The 15,746-nt window shown below is 49.4% G+C and overlaps 1 protein-coding gene across 2 annotated transcripts in view; it reads left to right on the forward strand.

Moving 5' to 3' along the window:
- Nucleotides 1-15,746, forward strand: part of NTRK3 (neurotrophic receptor tyrosine kinase 3) — a 221,475-nt gene that overhangs the window by 20,146 nt on the left and 185,583 nt on the right. For both annotated transcript variants that reach the window (XM_051628321.1, XM_051628322.1), the window contains exons 2-3: nt 13,780-13,854; nt 15,177-15,248. In XM_051628321.1, coding sequence (XP_051484281.1) covers nt 13,780-13,854; nt 15,177-15,248 — 147 coding nt within the window. The remainder of the gene's footprint in view (nt 1-13,779; nt 13,855-15,176; nt 15,249-15,746) is intronic.

Genomic DNA, 15,746 nt, shown 5'->3' on the forward strand with positions numbered 1-15,746 from the left:
CAGCTTGAACAGTTACTCAGCATAGCTGGAGGCAGGAGGTGGTATGCACACCCTGCCTGGGCTCCATGCTGTTCACAGGGTGCCATGTCCTCCCTCCCAAATGCGTGAGGTGATAAAGACAGGGGTCCCTAGCACTTATCCTAAATCCAGGGTTAATAACGGATGCACTACTTCTACCACCATGGTGGTAGCCCCTCTGAGTGCATTGGGCACTGCTGTCCCCTCCCATGGAGAAGAAGCCCTTTCTGCTCAGCTGGTTTCCAATGCCTGGGGACCTTGCTCCATGCTATCATAGTAAAGGATGATCCTTCATCTGCCACTGCTTTCTGCAAGGAATCCGTTCATGGTGTAAAATCTGGGTGTTCTGCAGCCACAGCTCTCGGGTGGGAGGAGAGGTCCATTGAGGCACACAGCATTGTCCAATGTGCTGGTGGTCTCTTTGCTGGATGGGAAAGCTTGTTGCTCTGCCTTCTAACCCCCTTCATAGCACTTGACTGTTGCCATTTGCACCTTGCTTGCTCATCATCTTCCTAGCAGAGGTGGGAGTACAGAGAGGGTGCAGCAGTCTCCCTGGAGGGGTGCTTTGAACCCTTGGCATGGCCAGTGAAAAAATCTTGGCTCTGCTCCTGCTCCCCTTGTCTATGAACACCTCCTGCTGGTGGCAAGGGTATCTCTGGGAGTTACTGTGGCTTTTTGCTGTTTATAACTCTCTGATCCCTTAGCCAGCATAAGGATGTCTTGATTGTTTTTTTTCCTGGTTTATCCCTGGATGAATTGCAGGTCCATTGACTCCCAGGTGGGTTTCGCCCATCAGTGCCAAGTGCTGTGTTAAGATCAGAGTATCCCCTGTGCAGCTTGGGGTAACATCCAGTGCTGCTAGTTCCTAGGCACTGGTGTCAACTGGGAGCCACAGGGAGTTTTGGCTGGTGTTGCTGTGCTCCACCCATACTGATGAGACTATTTCCATAGCAACTGCAGGATTTTTCTGAGGGCAGATAGGGGGAAGATGTGAAAAACCAACACCAGCCTCGCTGCCTGCTGTCATGGGCAGAAGCTTTTGGTCCATGTGTGGGAGCTCCAGGGGGTCATGTATTGCCTCTCACCCAGGAGAGCTTCTCTGGGTTGGTGTATTTGTGTGGAACCTCATGGAAAGGCAACCTACAGGCAGCCCTGGTGCTCTTGTCACCTAAAATATGGAAACAGGAGCTGGTTCTTGCATGGTGCTGCTTGGGAGGGCTGGGAGGCCCTTGGGGGGGGCAGCCAGCTGGGAAGGGGCAGCAGCATGTGGGGAGGTGGCATGTGCTGCACCTCCTGTGAAAGTGGAAAGGATGGACAGGGTGATTTCCAGAGCTGTTGCATGGTTGTGTTCACTGCTGGTACAGTGATTCCAGTGGTGCCAGGGACTGTCAGCTCTGATGGGAGTCAGTGATGCCTTTCACATGCCCCTGCTTTCCTGCAGGGCCCAGAGCCCCAGGGAAGGCACCTGCATCTTCTGTCCTTAAGCATCACATCACTGCCTTGGCTCTGAGATCTCTTCTTTCATTTGGCTTCACCCTGCTTTGTTGACCCCTGCCTCCTCCACTTGTTGGCAGCCAGGGAAGCAGCTAGAAGGGCTGTAAATGATGCTTCTGGGGCAGAAAGCTCTAACAGGCACCAGCCTGACACAGTGGCTGTGTGTGCTGGTTCAGAGGCTGAATCGCTGCCTTGGCATTGCAGCAGGAGAGACTGGCGGGTGGCTTGACCCAGTGCTGTTGGGGTTCTCTGTGGTTTGATCATGGTTTGGAGTTGGGGCTGCCAAGCAGGGCTTTGGGCAGGACTGCTGGCTTCCTGGTGAGCCCAAAAGTGGCTCAGAGGCTGGTGGGCATCCTGCAGGCTTGGTGTGAGGCTGGGACTGAAGGCACATTGATGGGCTGATACCAACCACGTAGGTTGGCAACACCCGGTCATCATTCCTGCTGTAGCGGAGGGTGGAGCACGAAGGCAGCCCTTCTGTGTCTCATTGCAGTATCCACAGAGGGAGAAGGAGCTGCTGTGCAGAAGGGCTTTCTCCCACCAGCTGCTGTCCCTGGTAAGCCCCAGCCTGGCACATGGCATGAGATCTTGGTCCCCAGCTGCTGCAGGCTGTGAAGAAGCCAGCCTGCTCCCCAGAGGGCTGCTGGGCCAGAGGCAGACAATGTCTGTATTCTTTGTGCAGAATGAGCTTCCCTTCACTGATAACCTTCTGGGCTCATGTATTTAGCTCTGAGGCTGGGCTGGTGCTGAGACCTTCCTGGCTCTCCAGCTGCCAGGAGCAGAAACAAAGTTTGAATGATTCTTTGGGGAAAAAAAAAGAAAAAAATACAACAACAACAAAATCTCCCTGGAAGGACTTGGTCCAATGTTCTTGTTTCTTGCTTTTAAATTGCTCCGTGACCTTAAACACTGCCAGAAAACACTGTGTCCCAGTAAATCCCTCTTCAGCCTAAGTGGAGGAAGGGCAGGCACTATCAGGAGGTGCAGCTTCCCTCACTCCTCTCCACACTTAGAACTGAACAGGACCTCTGGATCCCCCAGATCCTCCTGTGGGGCCTTTATACCTGTCAGTGTAACACCAGCCTCTTGGGAATGCTTCAGAAAGAGAAGGCTTGTTTTCAGGACCACCAGGCTATCAGGCTGGTCATGTCTCATACGAGGGGATGTGGCCTTGGGCTATGGAGAAGGACATGTGTTGGCTGCCACAGCCTGCTTGGGACTGGATATCATTGCTTCTCACTGCAGTTGCCTTAAAACCTCCGTGCAAAGCCCTGGTGATGAAGAACATCTCCAAACAGTGCGGGGACAGCCTGCTAGCCTAGGGTGGTCATGTCAGTGCTGGGTTAATGAGTTTGGCCCTGGTGAAGGAGGTGCCTGTGGGAGAAGGGCAGGGGCTTATTTGGGAATGCTGGCCTTGGAGTGCTAGCAAGCCCTGACAATGAGTGCTGCTCTCTGCCGAGGTACTGGGAGAGCAGAGGTTTCTCTGTAATTTAGTTATGCCTTTATCTAGAGGAATGGCAGACTGAGCTGTGATATGAGACAGAAACCATCCCCGAATTAGCTGGTTGTTTAGCTGGAGTAGCTTGAACACAACAGCCTGGTTAGCAGTGTCTCTGTCAGAGCATCTCCTATAATGTTTTTGCAGGGCGCTTTTTTCACATTTATATGAACAGAGCGTCGGGAGAGGAGCTTTTCAAGCGTCTGTTCCCTCCCTGCTGTCCATTCTTCCCTTCCCTGCCTCTTCCTGCCCATGTCATGTTTATAGGTGTGCTGGTTAGCTTTTCCTTTTCAGAGCCAGTTGACTTCCCACAAAATATCTGCTGTCCTGGGAAGCCTACTGCCCTGAGTCACCATGTCTTGATGCTTGTGTATCCCCTCCCTTCCTGTGATATTTCTGCTCTTGCACCTCTGCAATGAGAGCAAGACTGCGTAGGAAAAGCTTGAGGAGGGGGAAAGAGGGAGGTTGTTTTTTTCTGGCTTAGGGGAAGGGGACTGAACCCTTCTCATGGGTGATGGTGGAGCCCCTCTAGTGTTGCCAGGGAGAGTGGGCAGAGCTGCCTGTGATTTATTTGCAATGCAGATAAAAGCTTGGGGGGGGGTCATAGCAGCTGGCCCAAAATAAACTCTGTGGAGATGTCACCTGGTCCTTTGGCTTCATGAGGAGCAGCTGGCAGGCTGGGCAGGCAGATCTGCTGTGCCCTGAAGGTAATGGGGACTCTGGCAAGTCTCTGTGCAGGTTGGAGCCTCTCTGCCTGTGGCGATCCTGAGTGGAGCGGCTGGGAGCCTGGCCTGCAGCCAGCCCAGCTGGGCATTGCTGCCCGCTTCTTCCAGCCTCACAAACATCTGAGGAGCTAAAACACTGAAGGATCAAAGTTCAGGCTCATTGGGAGCTGTTTGGGAAAACAAACACTTCGTGGGAGCAGGATCTGAGTCCAAGAAAGATTGGCTCTCCCCTCCCCTTGCTCGGGCAGAGGCTTTCTTGGTGTTTTGGGTGTGTGGAAAAGCTGGAAATAGGATGAGCTGTGCTATGGGGTGGTGAAGCTGTGGGGGAATGGAGGAGGATAAATTGAGATGGGGGGGCTGAGGAAGGGTACTGGATTTGGCTGCTAACTAGCCATGACCGTGCAGAAGCAGAGGGACCCTTTGGCACTTGCAGTTTGTAGCTCTGAGCCATGGTTCCCAAGCTGCTTTGGGGATCCAGGCACAGGAGCAGTGGGAAGGATCTGCCTGAAATTGTGCAGCCACATCGAAACAGGATTTGAGACGAAGCCGGTGTGGATGTAAAAAACTCCTGTATTTAGACTCCTGTGGAGCCTGTGGTTTTAGAAAGTGTGCTTGTGGGTTTGTGAGGGTGGGTGGCAGGGCCAGGAAAGGGGGTGGGTCCAGATTAAGGACGATAGCATTTGTGCAGCCCCCTCCCTGGCTCTTGTGCCTGCTCTTGCTGGACTATCCTGTCTCCTCATTCCTAGTGCCATATATCACAGTAACAGCCAGTACATGGGAGACTTTATTTTCTTCTTTTCCTCTTCCGTCCATTTTCCTGTCTTCAAGCACAGCATGAAGTGAAATGCATGCATGTGGCTGGCCCCACTCCCCTTCCAGACCTAGCTGAGCTAATATAGCCTATCAGGACATCATCTTGCCCATGATTGACACCCTGTGCCTTCTTGTGGGGCTCCTTTCCACCACACTCCCTTTGGCACTACTCTGTACCAAGAGACATTCCTGACAAGCTGAACTCCAGTCATCCTGTACCTTTAGTACATCTCCTTGTCTTGCTAATGTGTGTAGGCACTGTGCTCTCTGGGAGAGAAACACAGCTGTCTTTGGAACAGAATTTGGCAGCTCTGCCTGTATGAATGTGTGTGTGTATATATATAGTATTTAAATTTCTGAAAAGTTCTGGATGTGTTCAGAGATGGGACTGTGAGGGAATCTGACCTCCAGTTTGAAGATACAGGGAGGGTTTAATAAGGCAGAATATGATGATTACTGAAGCTGATTTGGACCAGGGTGCTGCTTCCTCTATAAAATGCTGTTTGATCTTTAAAGACCACAAAATGCTTCACACTGCTGGTTCTCACTGTGTATGAAATCCTATGGATAAAAGCATCCTTTCCTTTGGAATGGCAGGTGCCTGGGGAGATGCCTATAAAGGGGAGCTCTTTTGGTCTCCTGTACCCTTTGAAGCAAAGGGTGCTGCCTCAACTTGAGGTTTGTGCTCGGGGTAAAACTCCCAGGGGAACTGTTTTTTCTCCCCCTGGATTGCTGTCTCATCCTGGTCAGCTGCATGGCTGTTTCACAGATATGGTGTGATTAGGCCCACACAGGTTGATAAGAGCAGTCCTGAGCAAGAGCCTCTACTCAGCATATCCTAGATCCATCTCTGACCATGGGATGCACCTCTCCAGGCACAGAGAACTGGTTTTGTAGGCTGTCCTACCAGAAAGTGATGAAAGAAATGCCCTTTAGGGGAAGTAACATTGGTTTTGAGTCTTACTCGGAGGAAAAGAGGGTTGAGCTATGACTGATGCTGCAGCTGTGGGGTGAACTCTCACTCTTGCTGATGCTTTGCTCCAAGGTGGTTGCATTTTTATATTTACATCTGGGGGACTAAAATGCTCCTCCTGTCTTTTGCTTTCTGGCTCTGGGTGGTGTCTGAGGCTGTGAAAGGGTCAAGGAGTGACAGGCAATAAATATAAAAAGAGGTGGCAAAAGAGCTCATAGCAGCAGGGAGGTGCTGAGGGGGCAGGCAAGGAGCCAGGAGCCCAGCCTGTACACAGAGGGTTTCAGGGTCACCATCCCTCCCTGTGGTCACCTGCTCCCCATGCAGGAGATGTTGAAGCCCTTGAGAGTTTCCTCCTGAAGCTTTTTCACTGTTGCTCATCCCTGATAATTGAGGTTTCTTCAGCTCTGGGGTGGTTTTGGACATCTTGATTCTTGCTTGGGACCCCGGCATTGGTTTCTCCCAGCACTAGCTGAGTAGTGGTGATGGAATATTATGGATAGTGTTTGCTGCCCACAAGACTGCTTCAGCTCTGCCATCCCACTTGCTCCCATTTCTTCTTTCCTGAAAATCAGTGACTGAGTTTTTCCTGCAGTGAAAAACCTTGGATGTAGTGTACAGTAACGGGAACATACTGCTTCCTGTGTGCTGCAGCCATCTCTCCATGCTGGGTCTGGGCAGCCTCCTGTCCTCTAGTACAAATGCTGACACATTGTCCCTGGAAGGGATGCTCTCTACTCCCTATGTCACCAGTTGGAGCTGATGTGGGATGTGGTGGCTGCCCTGGGGTGAGCTGGAGGCTTGCAGAAATCATGGAGGGGAGAGGGATGAACACAAAAACATGGGGGTCTGAAAGGGTCTTGTGTTCCTGTGGACAAAAGTGAAGGTTGACATCCTGGTTATGTTGACACTGTTGTCTGCTTTTTAAAGGCAAGTGTTTTCTCCTTTAGGTAGAGCTCCTATGCATCCTTACGGGTGCCAGGCAGCATCACTTAAAAAACACAGGCTTCAGCAGAACTTCAAAACTGCTTCTCAGAGTGTCTTCCACAGTGGGGTGTCTTTATATGGCAATCTTGTTAGAGAGTGCAGCTGTAGCAGCACTTCTGCACCTCATGTTTGCTCCTAGCCAGCCTGGGGCCAGGCAGATGCTGTTGGGGTGAGAGTGAAGCAAATCTGAAAGGTGTCCTGCAGGGCAGTCTTCTGGACACCCTGTGAGTTTCCTGTGGTTTTGCAGCAGTTGAGTTTCTTCAGGAAGACTGAGACACCACACTGTGGTGGCTGGTGCATGGTTGTATTGCTCCCACACCCTTCCCAGCCAGTGAGGGATTAGGGCAGTATCTTTTGTGTAGCCCTTCTGAAGGGGCCAGGTTGGATCATTGGGCTGGATGAGGCTGGACTCATGAGATGAGGGGGGATGGGGACTGGGCACATCCCCTTTGCATCCTCTGCAGCTCCCACATGTCCCTATGTGGCCTCTGCAAGAGGAGCAGATCTGCTAGTGCCAAGGGAGCTGTGTTGCAGGGGTGTGTTTTATGATCCTTACCTTGACAAATCACAATTATGCTATGGGGTTTTGCTCACGATAGTTTCTACAAAGCTGAATGTGTGCTCTCTCCCCCACCTTTCCTTTTCCCAGTGACCTCAAATTGTCCTTGATGATGCAGTTATCTGCCATGAGGTGACTTTTCCACGTGCTTTTGGGAAGGGGAAGCCCACACTTTAAATAGGAAAAATATTGCCCTCGTAAGTCTTTATTCAGCTGTACTTGCCTCTAATGCTCAGTTACCAATTCACTTTTACAACTTCCATATTGAAAGAATCAAGTCCTTCATGCCTCTGGTTATTAAATGTATGTGAAAAGTGCTTTACAATACTGTGAAAGATGGCTGATTCCTTTATGGCTTCCTCTGTCTGACATGGGATGCAAGGGATGGATGAAGGGAGCTGGCACTCTCTTCTGTGGCTGTGCTTTGCCCTGAGGGGTGGGACCTCCCCCATTGCTGGGGGGAGGCATCCAGGGCTTCCCATCAACACTTAATGGTCTCAAGTTACACCAGGGGAGATTTAGATTGAATATTAGGAAGTATTTCTGTACTGAAAGTGTTGTCAGGCACTGGAACAGGCTGCCCAGGGAAGTGGTGGAATCACAATACCCTGGAGGTATCTTTAAAATGCCTACATGTGGTGCTTAGAGACATGGATTAGTGGTGGCCTTGGCAGTGCTTGGTTAATGGCTGGACTTGATGATCTTAAAGGCTTTTTCCAATCAAAATAATTCTATGATTCTATGGTCTGCAGCACCTCTACTTGGAGGAGGCAGGTCTTACTTGCCAAAGCTTTTTAAGAGGCATCTTCTGTCTATTCCCCCCCTGCAATCAAATTTGTATTTGCATGGTCTGGAGCTGGCATGCCAGAAAGTTTGTTTATAATACTAAACATATCGGGTAATTGAAAGTTGATATTTCTGTCTGATAGCAAGGCACAATATGCCTGGATGGTGAATCAATTTTCCTTGTTGCCCCACAAGAGAGAAGAGTCAAATGCTTTGCTTGCCTTTCCTATATCTATATACATAAATATGGATGTATAAATTTAGATATCTAAATTGTGTGTGTGTGTCAAGGTGCTAGCTGGAGTTCAATTTATTCCCTGTCCAGCACTCAAACATGAGTGATGGCACTTGAATGGCCTGGCTCTAACAGGACTGTGTCATCTGCTCTGGCAGTGAATGGAGCTGATGGCATCCTGATGAAGTCTCTCTCCCCTGGTCTGGGCTAGATATAGATTTGCGTAGCATAAGTGTACACATGCTACATAATACTTGGTGCTTATTGAGTGCCTTTTTTAGCTATTGACCATAGTGCTTGAAAAGCTGAGATGTATTAGATAAATATTATCCTTGTTGTATCAGGAGTGTGAAGGAAGGCCAGACACATTAAGTAGCCTCAAGCTAATCGCTTGGTAAATTGGCATAAGAGGCTGTTTTTCACCTCTGCCTCATGGCTGTGAGACAAAATCATCCTGTTCATGTTTAAATCCCAGTGGATATTCAAGTCTTCCATGCTGCTCTGGCCCTGGGCTGGAAGCGGAACATGTAGAGCTGTGCAGCCTCAAGAAGGTGACACCAGCCTGTGTTGTCAAACACCTCCTTGCATTGTGTCCTTTTGGGAATGAAAGGAACTGCCATTCCCACGGGGTCAGTGGCTACTGGGCTCCTTCCAGCAAGTGAGGCAAGATCCTGGCAATTCTGGAGACCAGCTGGGACTTAAATCCTGTGACTTGCTGACCATATGGTCACCAGCGAGTTTGCTGATCTCTCTATGATGCAGGGGCAAAGACACCTGCAGCCTTACGGGCTTCACATGGTGCCCTGGGGTCTGTGAGTGAGATGTGATGCTTGTGATCTGCAGAGCTGGCAAATGGGGCTTCACAAGATTGCTGTCAACTGGGACACAATATGCAAGCTGTGGATTGACAACTGGTCTGACTTCAGTGGTCCACAAGGCTTTCAACAAGTTGTAAAGGCATGGCTGTAGGTACAGGGATGCTGAGATATGATGTAGGGTTAATGTTTGTCAGGGTAACCTGTATCTTCCTTTGGAAAGGTAACTGACTTCCTCAGCGAAGATATGACTTAGTGCTGAGAGATTAATATGGTGCTGCATTTCATCATAGTGGCTTGTTTTTCTGGAGAAGACAGTCTAACCCAGCTGTTTGTAGGTGAGCAGCTGGGGAATGGGGAAGTAGTGGTGGGAGGTGTTGAAAGAGGAGAGAACCTCTGGGGTTCCTCGGAGACGATGTTGGCTCCTGCTTTTGCTGAGGAAACCTGCACAAAAGGAAGGAGGGTGCTCATGGGCTTTGGTGGCACAGTGCTGGGACTGTGAGAACAGAAAATGAGATGAGGATGGCCAAGGGGAAGAGCTGCAGTGGCAAAACCGAGAGAGAGTCTTTAATGTTGTGTGGGATGAATTCACTTGTGGGTGTAATGGGGCTTTTGCTACTTTGCTTTTTCAGATTTTGCTTTTCCGTTTTCCAGCTAGGAAATCACATCAGTTGGAAATAACCTGGTCAATATAAGTGCCTGGTGCAGTGCTCAGTTACAGGGTGAAAATGAGCCACCAGGCTGATGGGGCTGTGAGAAAGGCCAGTGTGGTCCCAGGCTGCAAGCCATGGTGATTCCAGTGTGACTGGGTAGTTGCTTATGCTGTTGTACAAGGGAGACCAAGAGACTGCTCTGTGGTTTTAGTCACCCTTATTCAAGAAGGGACTTAAATAGGCTGGTGAAGAAAGGAAAAAAACAGATTTCTATTAGTGTTTATCACAGTGGTCCTTGGATGGGTCATCAAGCGTGAGCTCCTGTTATGCTGGGTCTGAAACCAGAAGGAAAATAAACTCACCAGCAGGACTGTGCCTGCGCAATAAATCTGAATCACTTCTGGGATGTGAGTTAGTATCTCTTCAGGGCACTTGAGACAGTTTGCCTTGCACTTCACTGCTTGGTACAGACATGCTGCTTTAGAAGAGCCGGCCTTGTGTAGCTTATAAATGATAACTGGGTGGGTCTGGCTTTCGCTCATAAGGGAAGGAGGAGAAAATGCTGGGAAAGGAAAAGAGCTGCTTAAGCAGACAGTTTTGACACAAGAAAATGCATGTAAAATGCTTGCAGGTAAGAAATGAGAAGAGCAGGGGAGTTCTAGTGCAACATTTCAGTATGAGTTGGGAGGGCAGAGCCCTAGCTACTCCTAAGGTGGACTTAGATCGGTATGTAAAAGGTGTGGCATAAAGGCAACTCTGTAATGCAAGGGGACCTGGACCAGAAGGACCCTTCAAACAGACAAGAGATGTGAGAAAGAAGTGAGTATTTAAACAAACATCCCCTTCTTTCCACCTCCCCTTCCAAAAAAATTGAGCAATCTCATCTATATTAACAATGCGTCTCATATGGTCTTGATTAGAAGTTGGAAATTAGTCCAGGTGGATGTGTGTATGGTGAGCACTTCAGAATTTGTCATGTATGGTATTGGCCTTGAAGCTATTATGTCTTGCAGAAGACCAGCTTACTTTTGTAATAACTGGGGAATGTCACAGCAAGGTGTATTTAGAGATGTTTGCAGGGAGGAGGGAGTAACTCACTGACTGTAATTCATACCTCAAAGCCTGACTGCAGACACCTGGACAGAGCTGGGAGTTGTCACATCTGTATTTGGTGTGAACCCAACATCTGTGTTCCTGCCATGTTAATGAAATGAGGCAGAGGGGAAGGGAAGGTTTTGGACTTTGGCAGCAGTTGGCAGGATATAAGATTTCTAGGGCAAGCAAAACCCTGAAAGGAAAAGGGGGAGAACTAGTTGAGATACTGAAGGACATGAAGAGGGACTTAAGTTTTAGGGGTGGAGCTTCTTTGCTTGGTTGGTTTGCTTTCCTGTTCAACCACTGCCAATTTAGCAATCACAGCTTGAGTTCTTGAGCTTTCAGAATAAGATGTGTTTGTTTTGTTTTTAAAGTGGATTCTGGTGAACCCAGGCAGCACAAAGTTACACTACTCTTTCCAAAGCAATAGGGAACCCAAAAAAATAGTTTTCCTGGTATATCTCTGGGATTGTCTGTGAACTGAGACAGATTTGCTGTTTCTAGGAGCAAGGGTGCAACTCCTAAGTTGAAAAATCAGAGAAAAAAGAGGATGAGGCATTTCTGGGAGTCCCTGAGAAAGGAAGTATCTGTGTAGCTTAAAGGACTCCAAGTCCCTTGTTGACCTGTGCACCTAATTCAAGATGATGTTATTTCCCTGTGTTACACTCTATGTAAAGCAGCTGCTGGGTTGAGGGATTATCCTATACGTAAGTGTGTGTATGTATTTGTTTCCACTGTTGCTTCTCTTGTCTCTCCCTTTATGGGTGTTGTGTGTCTATGTAAAATAACATACCAAAGCATATCTGGCTCGGGAAGGTCGTGGACTTCATTTGGGAGGCTGGGACACAGGTTGTGAAGTTGTATTTACAGTTTAGTGTAAAGTCGTTTGAGGGGGCTGTGGAGGCAGGACCCTATCTTGCAGTGCTGAGTTATCAGAAAGCCATGGCTGTGCATGTCACTGGGAACAAGCTCCAGTGTCTTTCTGCCTCTTCTAGAATGCTGTCCACATGGCTTTGAGTGTCAGGTCAAAAATAACCTTGACTTTTTTTAGCAAACACAAGAGCCAATCTGCCTGCTGCTTCATTCTCAGCTGTGGTTGCTCCATAGCTGCTGACTTGGGGCTCCTCCATCCCTCCCCAAAGGTCACTGCTCAGATGCTGTAGCTCCAGCATGCCCTGGTGGTAAACCCACACCATCCCATTCCTGCTTCTTCCCATGTTTTGTCTTTCTCTTGGGGGACCCTGGCATTTGGCTTGTAGGAACTGCAGGTGGGAGCTTCAACTTGTGTTTCTAGCCTTGCCCAGCCCTGCAAACTTGTGGCCCAGGACCTGAACTTGCAGTCCTGCCCTGCCTCAGCAGGGTTTCAGTGAACTGTTGGATCTTTTGACTGGTGTCTCCCAGTCAAGAAGGGGGGCCATATATGTTGGCAGGGAGCACAAAATGGCTGTGATAATGTTCTGTTTCTCATTCTGTCTGGGACATTCGCAATCCAAGCTGATGTCCAGGTCCTTGAGGATGAACCATAACTTATGCTGTCACACAGCAGTGGGTTGGGAGCTTGTGCTGTGTGCTTAGGCTAGCCCCTCAGGGCAGGCAGGCAATTATGGAACATGTGGAAAGCAGAGGTGACTCCTGTGGGTCTCTTTATTTCTTGGATCTGCATAGTGAGAACTGAGAAATATGTTTAGGTTTAGTCCAGGCTTTGTATTTTTCTTTCTTGAGCCAGATGGTATTTAGGATATGGCTCAAATAGGTCCATATACTGCTGTCATGCTCAACCTTCTGTTCTTGTGCAAGCACAGGCATAGCAAGTGCTGGAGGCACAGCATATGATTTCTGTGACTGCTCTGGAAGTGGTCAAAGGTCCCTCTCCCACTTACACTCCAGACCGCCAAGTGGAGTCCTGCAACCTTCTCGCCCTGAAGGGATGTTTCTCAGTGTTGGCATCACGCCATCCCTGCATGACTTAGAAATGTTTCTCCTCTCCAGGGCTGAGCTCAAAGCCAACTATATCATCAGTGCTGATGTGAGCTGCCATGCTCACATATTCATAAACTTCAAGTTTTTACATGTTGTCTAAAGGGACCTGCCAGATCTTTCTCCCACTCAGTTGACTTTGCAAAAGGACCACCTCCACCCACTCCCCAGCAAAGACCATCTTGAAAATCACAGAATCATAGAACTATCCAGGTTGGAAAAGACCCTTGGGATATGTTTGTGCTTGCTGGTGGGAGGGTGTCTGAGCTCAGCCTGGGAAAAAGCCTGAGCTGGCTAAGAACTGCCTGGGGGATGAGGACTGAGCTCCTTCCCCACCATGCAGTGTTGCAGCTTGTTAGCAGAGGCCTGTGGCCACAGGGAGCTGACCACACTGCTGCCAGCGTTGCTCCTGTGCTGCTGATAACAGGGAGCCCTGTTCTCTGGGGCTGTCGATCTGTCACTTTCCCCTGGCTCTAATATTTACTGAGTAACGATCCCAGGGTGACAGATCTATTTCTGTTTTTGTTCTCTATAACACACCTGCCAGAGCGCCCCAGGCGACTGAGGAATTCATAATAAAGGCAGAGTTTCCAAACCAAGTTCAGTGCTCTTCTGTTAGCAGCACTTCCCACCAGCAGAGACTAGTACCCCATTTGTCCACCCTGGTAAAAGACTGGATAAATATGACTTTATTTTTTCTATTTAGGCCCAAATTTGTTTCCTTTCACTCATTTTGTGTGAACTGTCTCAACTGTGTCTTTGTGTCACTGCTGTGCACGGTGAGATGCAGAGAGGAGCGATGACTTGGCAAAGGTTGTTCAATGGGTTGGTTGCATGTTCCATGTTCAAAACTGTGGGTAAACCCATATTTTCTGGCTTTCCCAAAACACTGGGAAAACTGAATAAAAACAAGCCTGAGAAACTGCTTGTTTTGGCAGTGTGATGTGTGCCATCTGTGTCTGAGGGTGTGGATGCTGAAGCCTGAGCAGGTCCAATCCCAGACCTGTTGCGAGAAGGTTTTTGTTGAAGGAAAGTGGGAAAAGGTGTGGGCCTGTGTGGCAGGGCATGACAAGCTCTTGCTGTGTGTTGCCCCCTGCTTGGGCAGAGCAACCACCTGCTTGTGCCATAGCTGAGCCTTTCCTTCTTCTCCGCAGACACATAGAGAACTGGAAGAACTTGCAGACGCTGAATGCTGTCGACATGGAGCTGTACACGGGACTGCAGAGGCTGTGAGTATGTCCTGTGTACTGGGGAGGAGAACAGAGTTGGGCAGCCCCTTCCTTCCAGTGAAGAGCTGTGGTTTCCCTCTGCCTGCAGTCTCCACACTGTGGTGTTTGGAGCCTGTTTAAGCTACTGGCTCTGCTGTATTTTGCTATAAGACTCTGCAAAATGGAGACAAAGTGCTTCTTGGTCCTTGGTGGGTCTGTGAGAAGGAAGATTGCTAGCTCCTGACAGCTCTGTCAACACACATCAGCCCTGACCTCTCTTCTCCCCCGCTTTTCTGGTTCTGAGCTTGTGCGTTTTTCTGACTCATTTCAGCTCCACAATGTGTAATTCCAGCTGTCTCCACTCATCCCTCAGTGCTGGACTGTTGGTCCTCACTTACTGTAGTTGCCATCATGGTGGTGCTGCACCATAGGGAATTGCATCTCCTGGTACAACACTCTGAGCACTGGGAGAGGTCAATTTTATGCATCATAGAGTTAAAGCAGAGGCCCATGAGACTGAAGGATTTGCTAGGCATTTGGGAATCTTGTAATTCCCCCTCCTGCATCCTCCTGGAGCTGGGAGTGCCCTGGGTGCTGCCTCCATGAGATGCAGAGGGTAGATCAGGGTTAATTGGAAACTCTGCTGGGAACCTTAGGGTTAGGTAGAGCTTGCCTGTGGGCTGGAGGAGAGATCTACACTGCTGAGCACTGAGGAACCAAGCCCCAGCAAACTGTACTTTTAACACACACATGCACACCTTGTAAGCATACTGGCTGCTCTTCTTACCTCACCTAAGCAAGCAGCAGTGGACTTGAGCATACTTTTGTCTTCAGCAGATATTAATAAACACTGGTGCTGATACTACTTCTCCAAAATAGGGTGGGAAGAGGATTCTCGCTTCAGGGTCCGTCACTCCCTGCTCCAAACACTCACTCCTCCTTACCAGAGCTACAAGCAGAGAAGTTTTCTTATGGGTTTGAGGGACGGGACGTGGTGGTGCTGGGGGTTAGGTTTGTTGTGGGAGCAGGCAGTGCTGCTTGTGAAGATGGATGTAGAGGAGCAAGAGATGCTCCAGGACACCCCAGCAAGCCTTGGTGGATATGGGGGGAGAGTCTTGTCCACCAGCTGCTCTGTGCTGAGCCTGCACTGTCACCATATCAGATGAAGCTGAAAAGCCCAATTTCCTCTTTTCTGGTAACTCATAGAAGCTGTCTAGGAGGAGATGTGATGCCAAGGGGGAAATTAAGGACTCCACACCCAAGACACCTCAGGTGCCAAGTGTGGGGTTTTGGAGCAGTTATTCATGTTGACTCCATTGCTGCTCTTCTGCATCTCTTTGCAGGACAATCAGGAACTCAGGACTACGAAACATCCAGCCACGCGCCTTTGCCAAGAACCCTCACCTGCGCTACATGTGAGTGCCTTCTGCTCCTGCCACCTTCTCCCTCTGTTCCCTGTGGAAAGGTGATCCCCAAAGTGCCTGCTGGGGAGAGCAGCAGGAGAGAAGGGGGATGCTGATGTGGGAAGGGAGAGAGGTGACAGAGGTGGGGGAGAAAGAAAAGTGACAGCACAGGGAAGTGGAATAGGCCCTAATGCAGGGTGGGGTGAGCTCCTGCTGGGCAGCTGATGGGTTTGGGTGTCTGGTAACTGGCCTGGCTTTGATTGCTGCTCTAACAAGTTCCTGCTTCATTAGCAGCCAGGAGGTGGCTGGTGCAAATTTTCCTTTCTGCAGAGTTTTGGGGGGGGCCTGTGTGCTCTTAAACAAAAGGTGCTTTTCCAGCACAAATCCTGGGATGTGGGGCTTCCAGCTCTGCCCTGTGATTATTGACTTCATGAACTGGCTTCTGCTGTGGGCCTGGGGTAGAGACATTTTGTGCCAGAAAGGCTGGAGGCCTGTGATCATAGGACATTC

Source organism: Apus apus, chromosome 10, assembly GCF_020740795.1.
Source record: "Apus apus isolate bApuApu2 chromosome 10, bApuApu2.pri.cur, whole genome shotgun sequence".
Lineage (NCBI taxonomy): Eukaryota > Metazoa > Chordata > Aves > Apodiformes > Apodidae > Apus > Apus apus.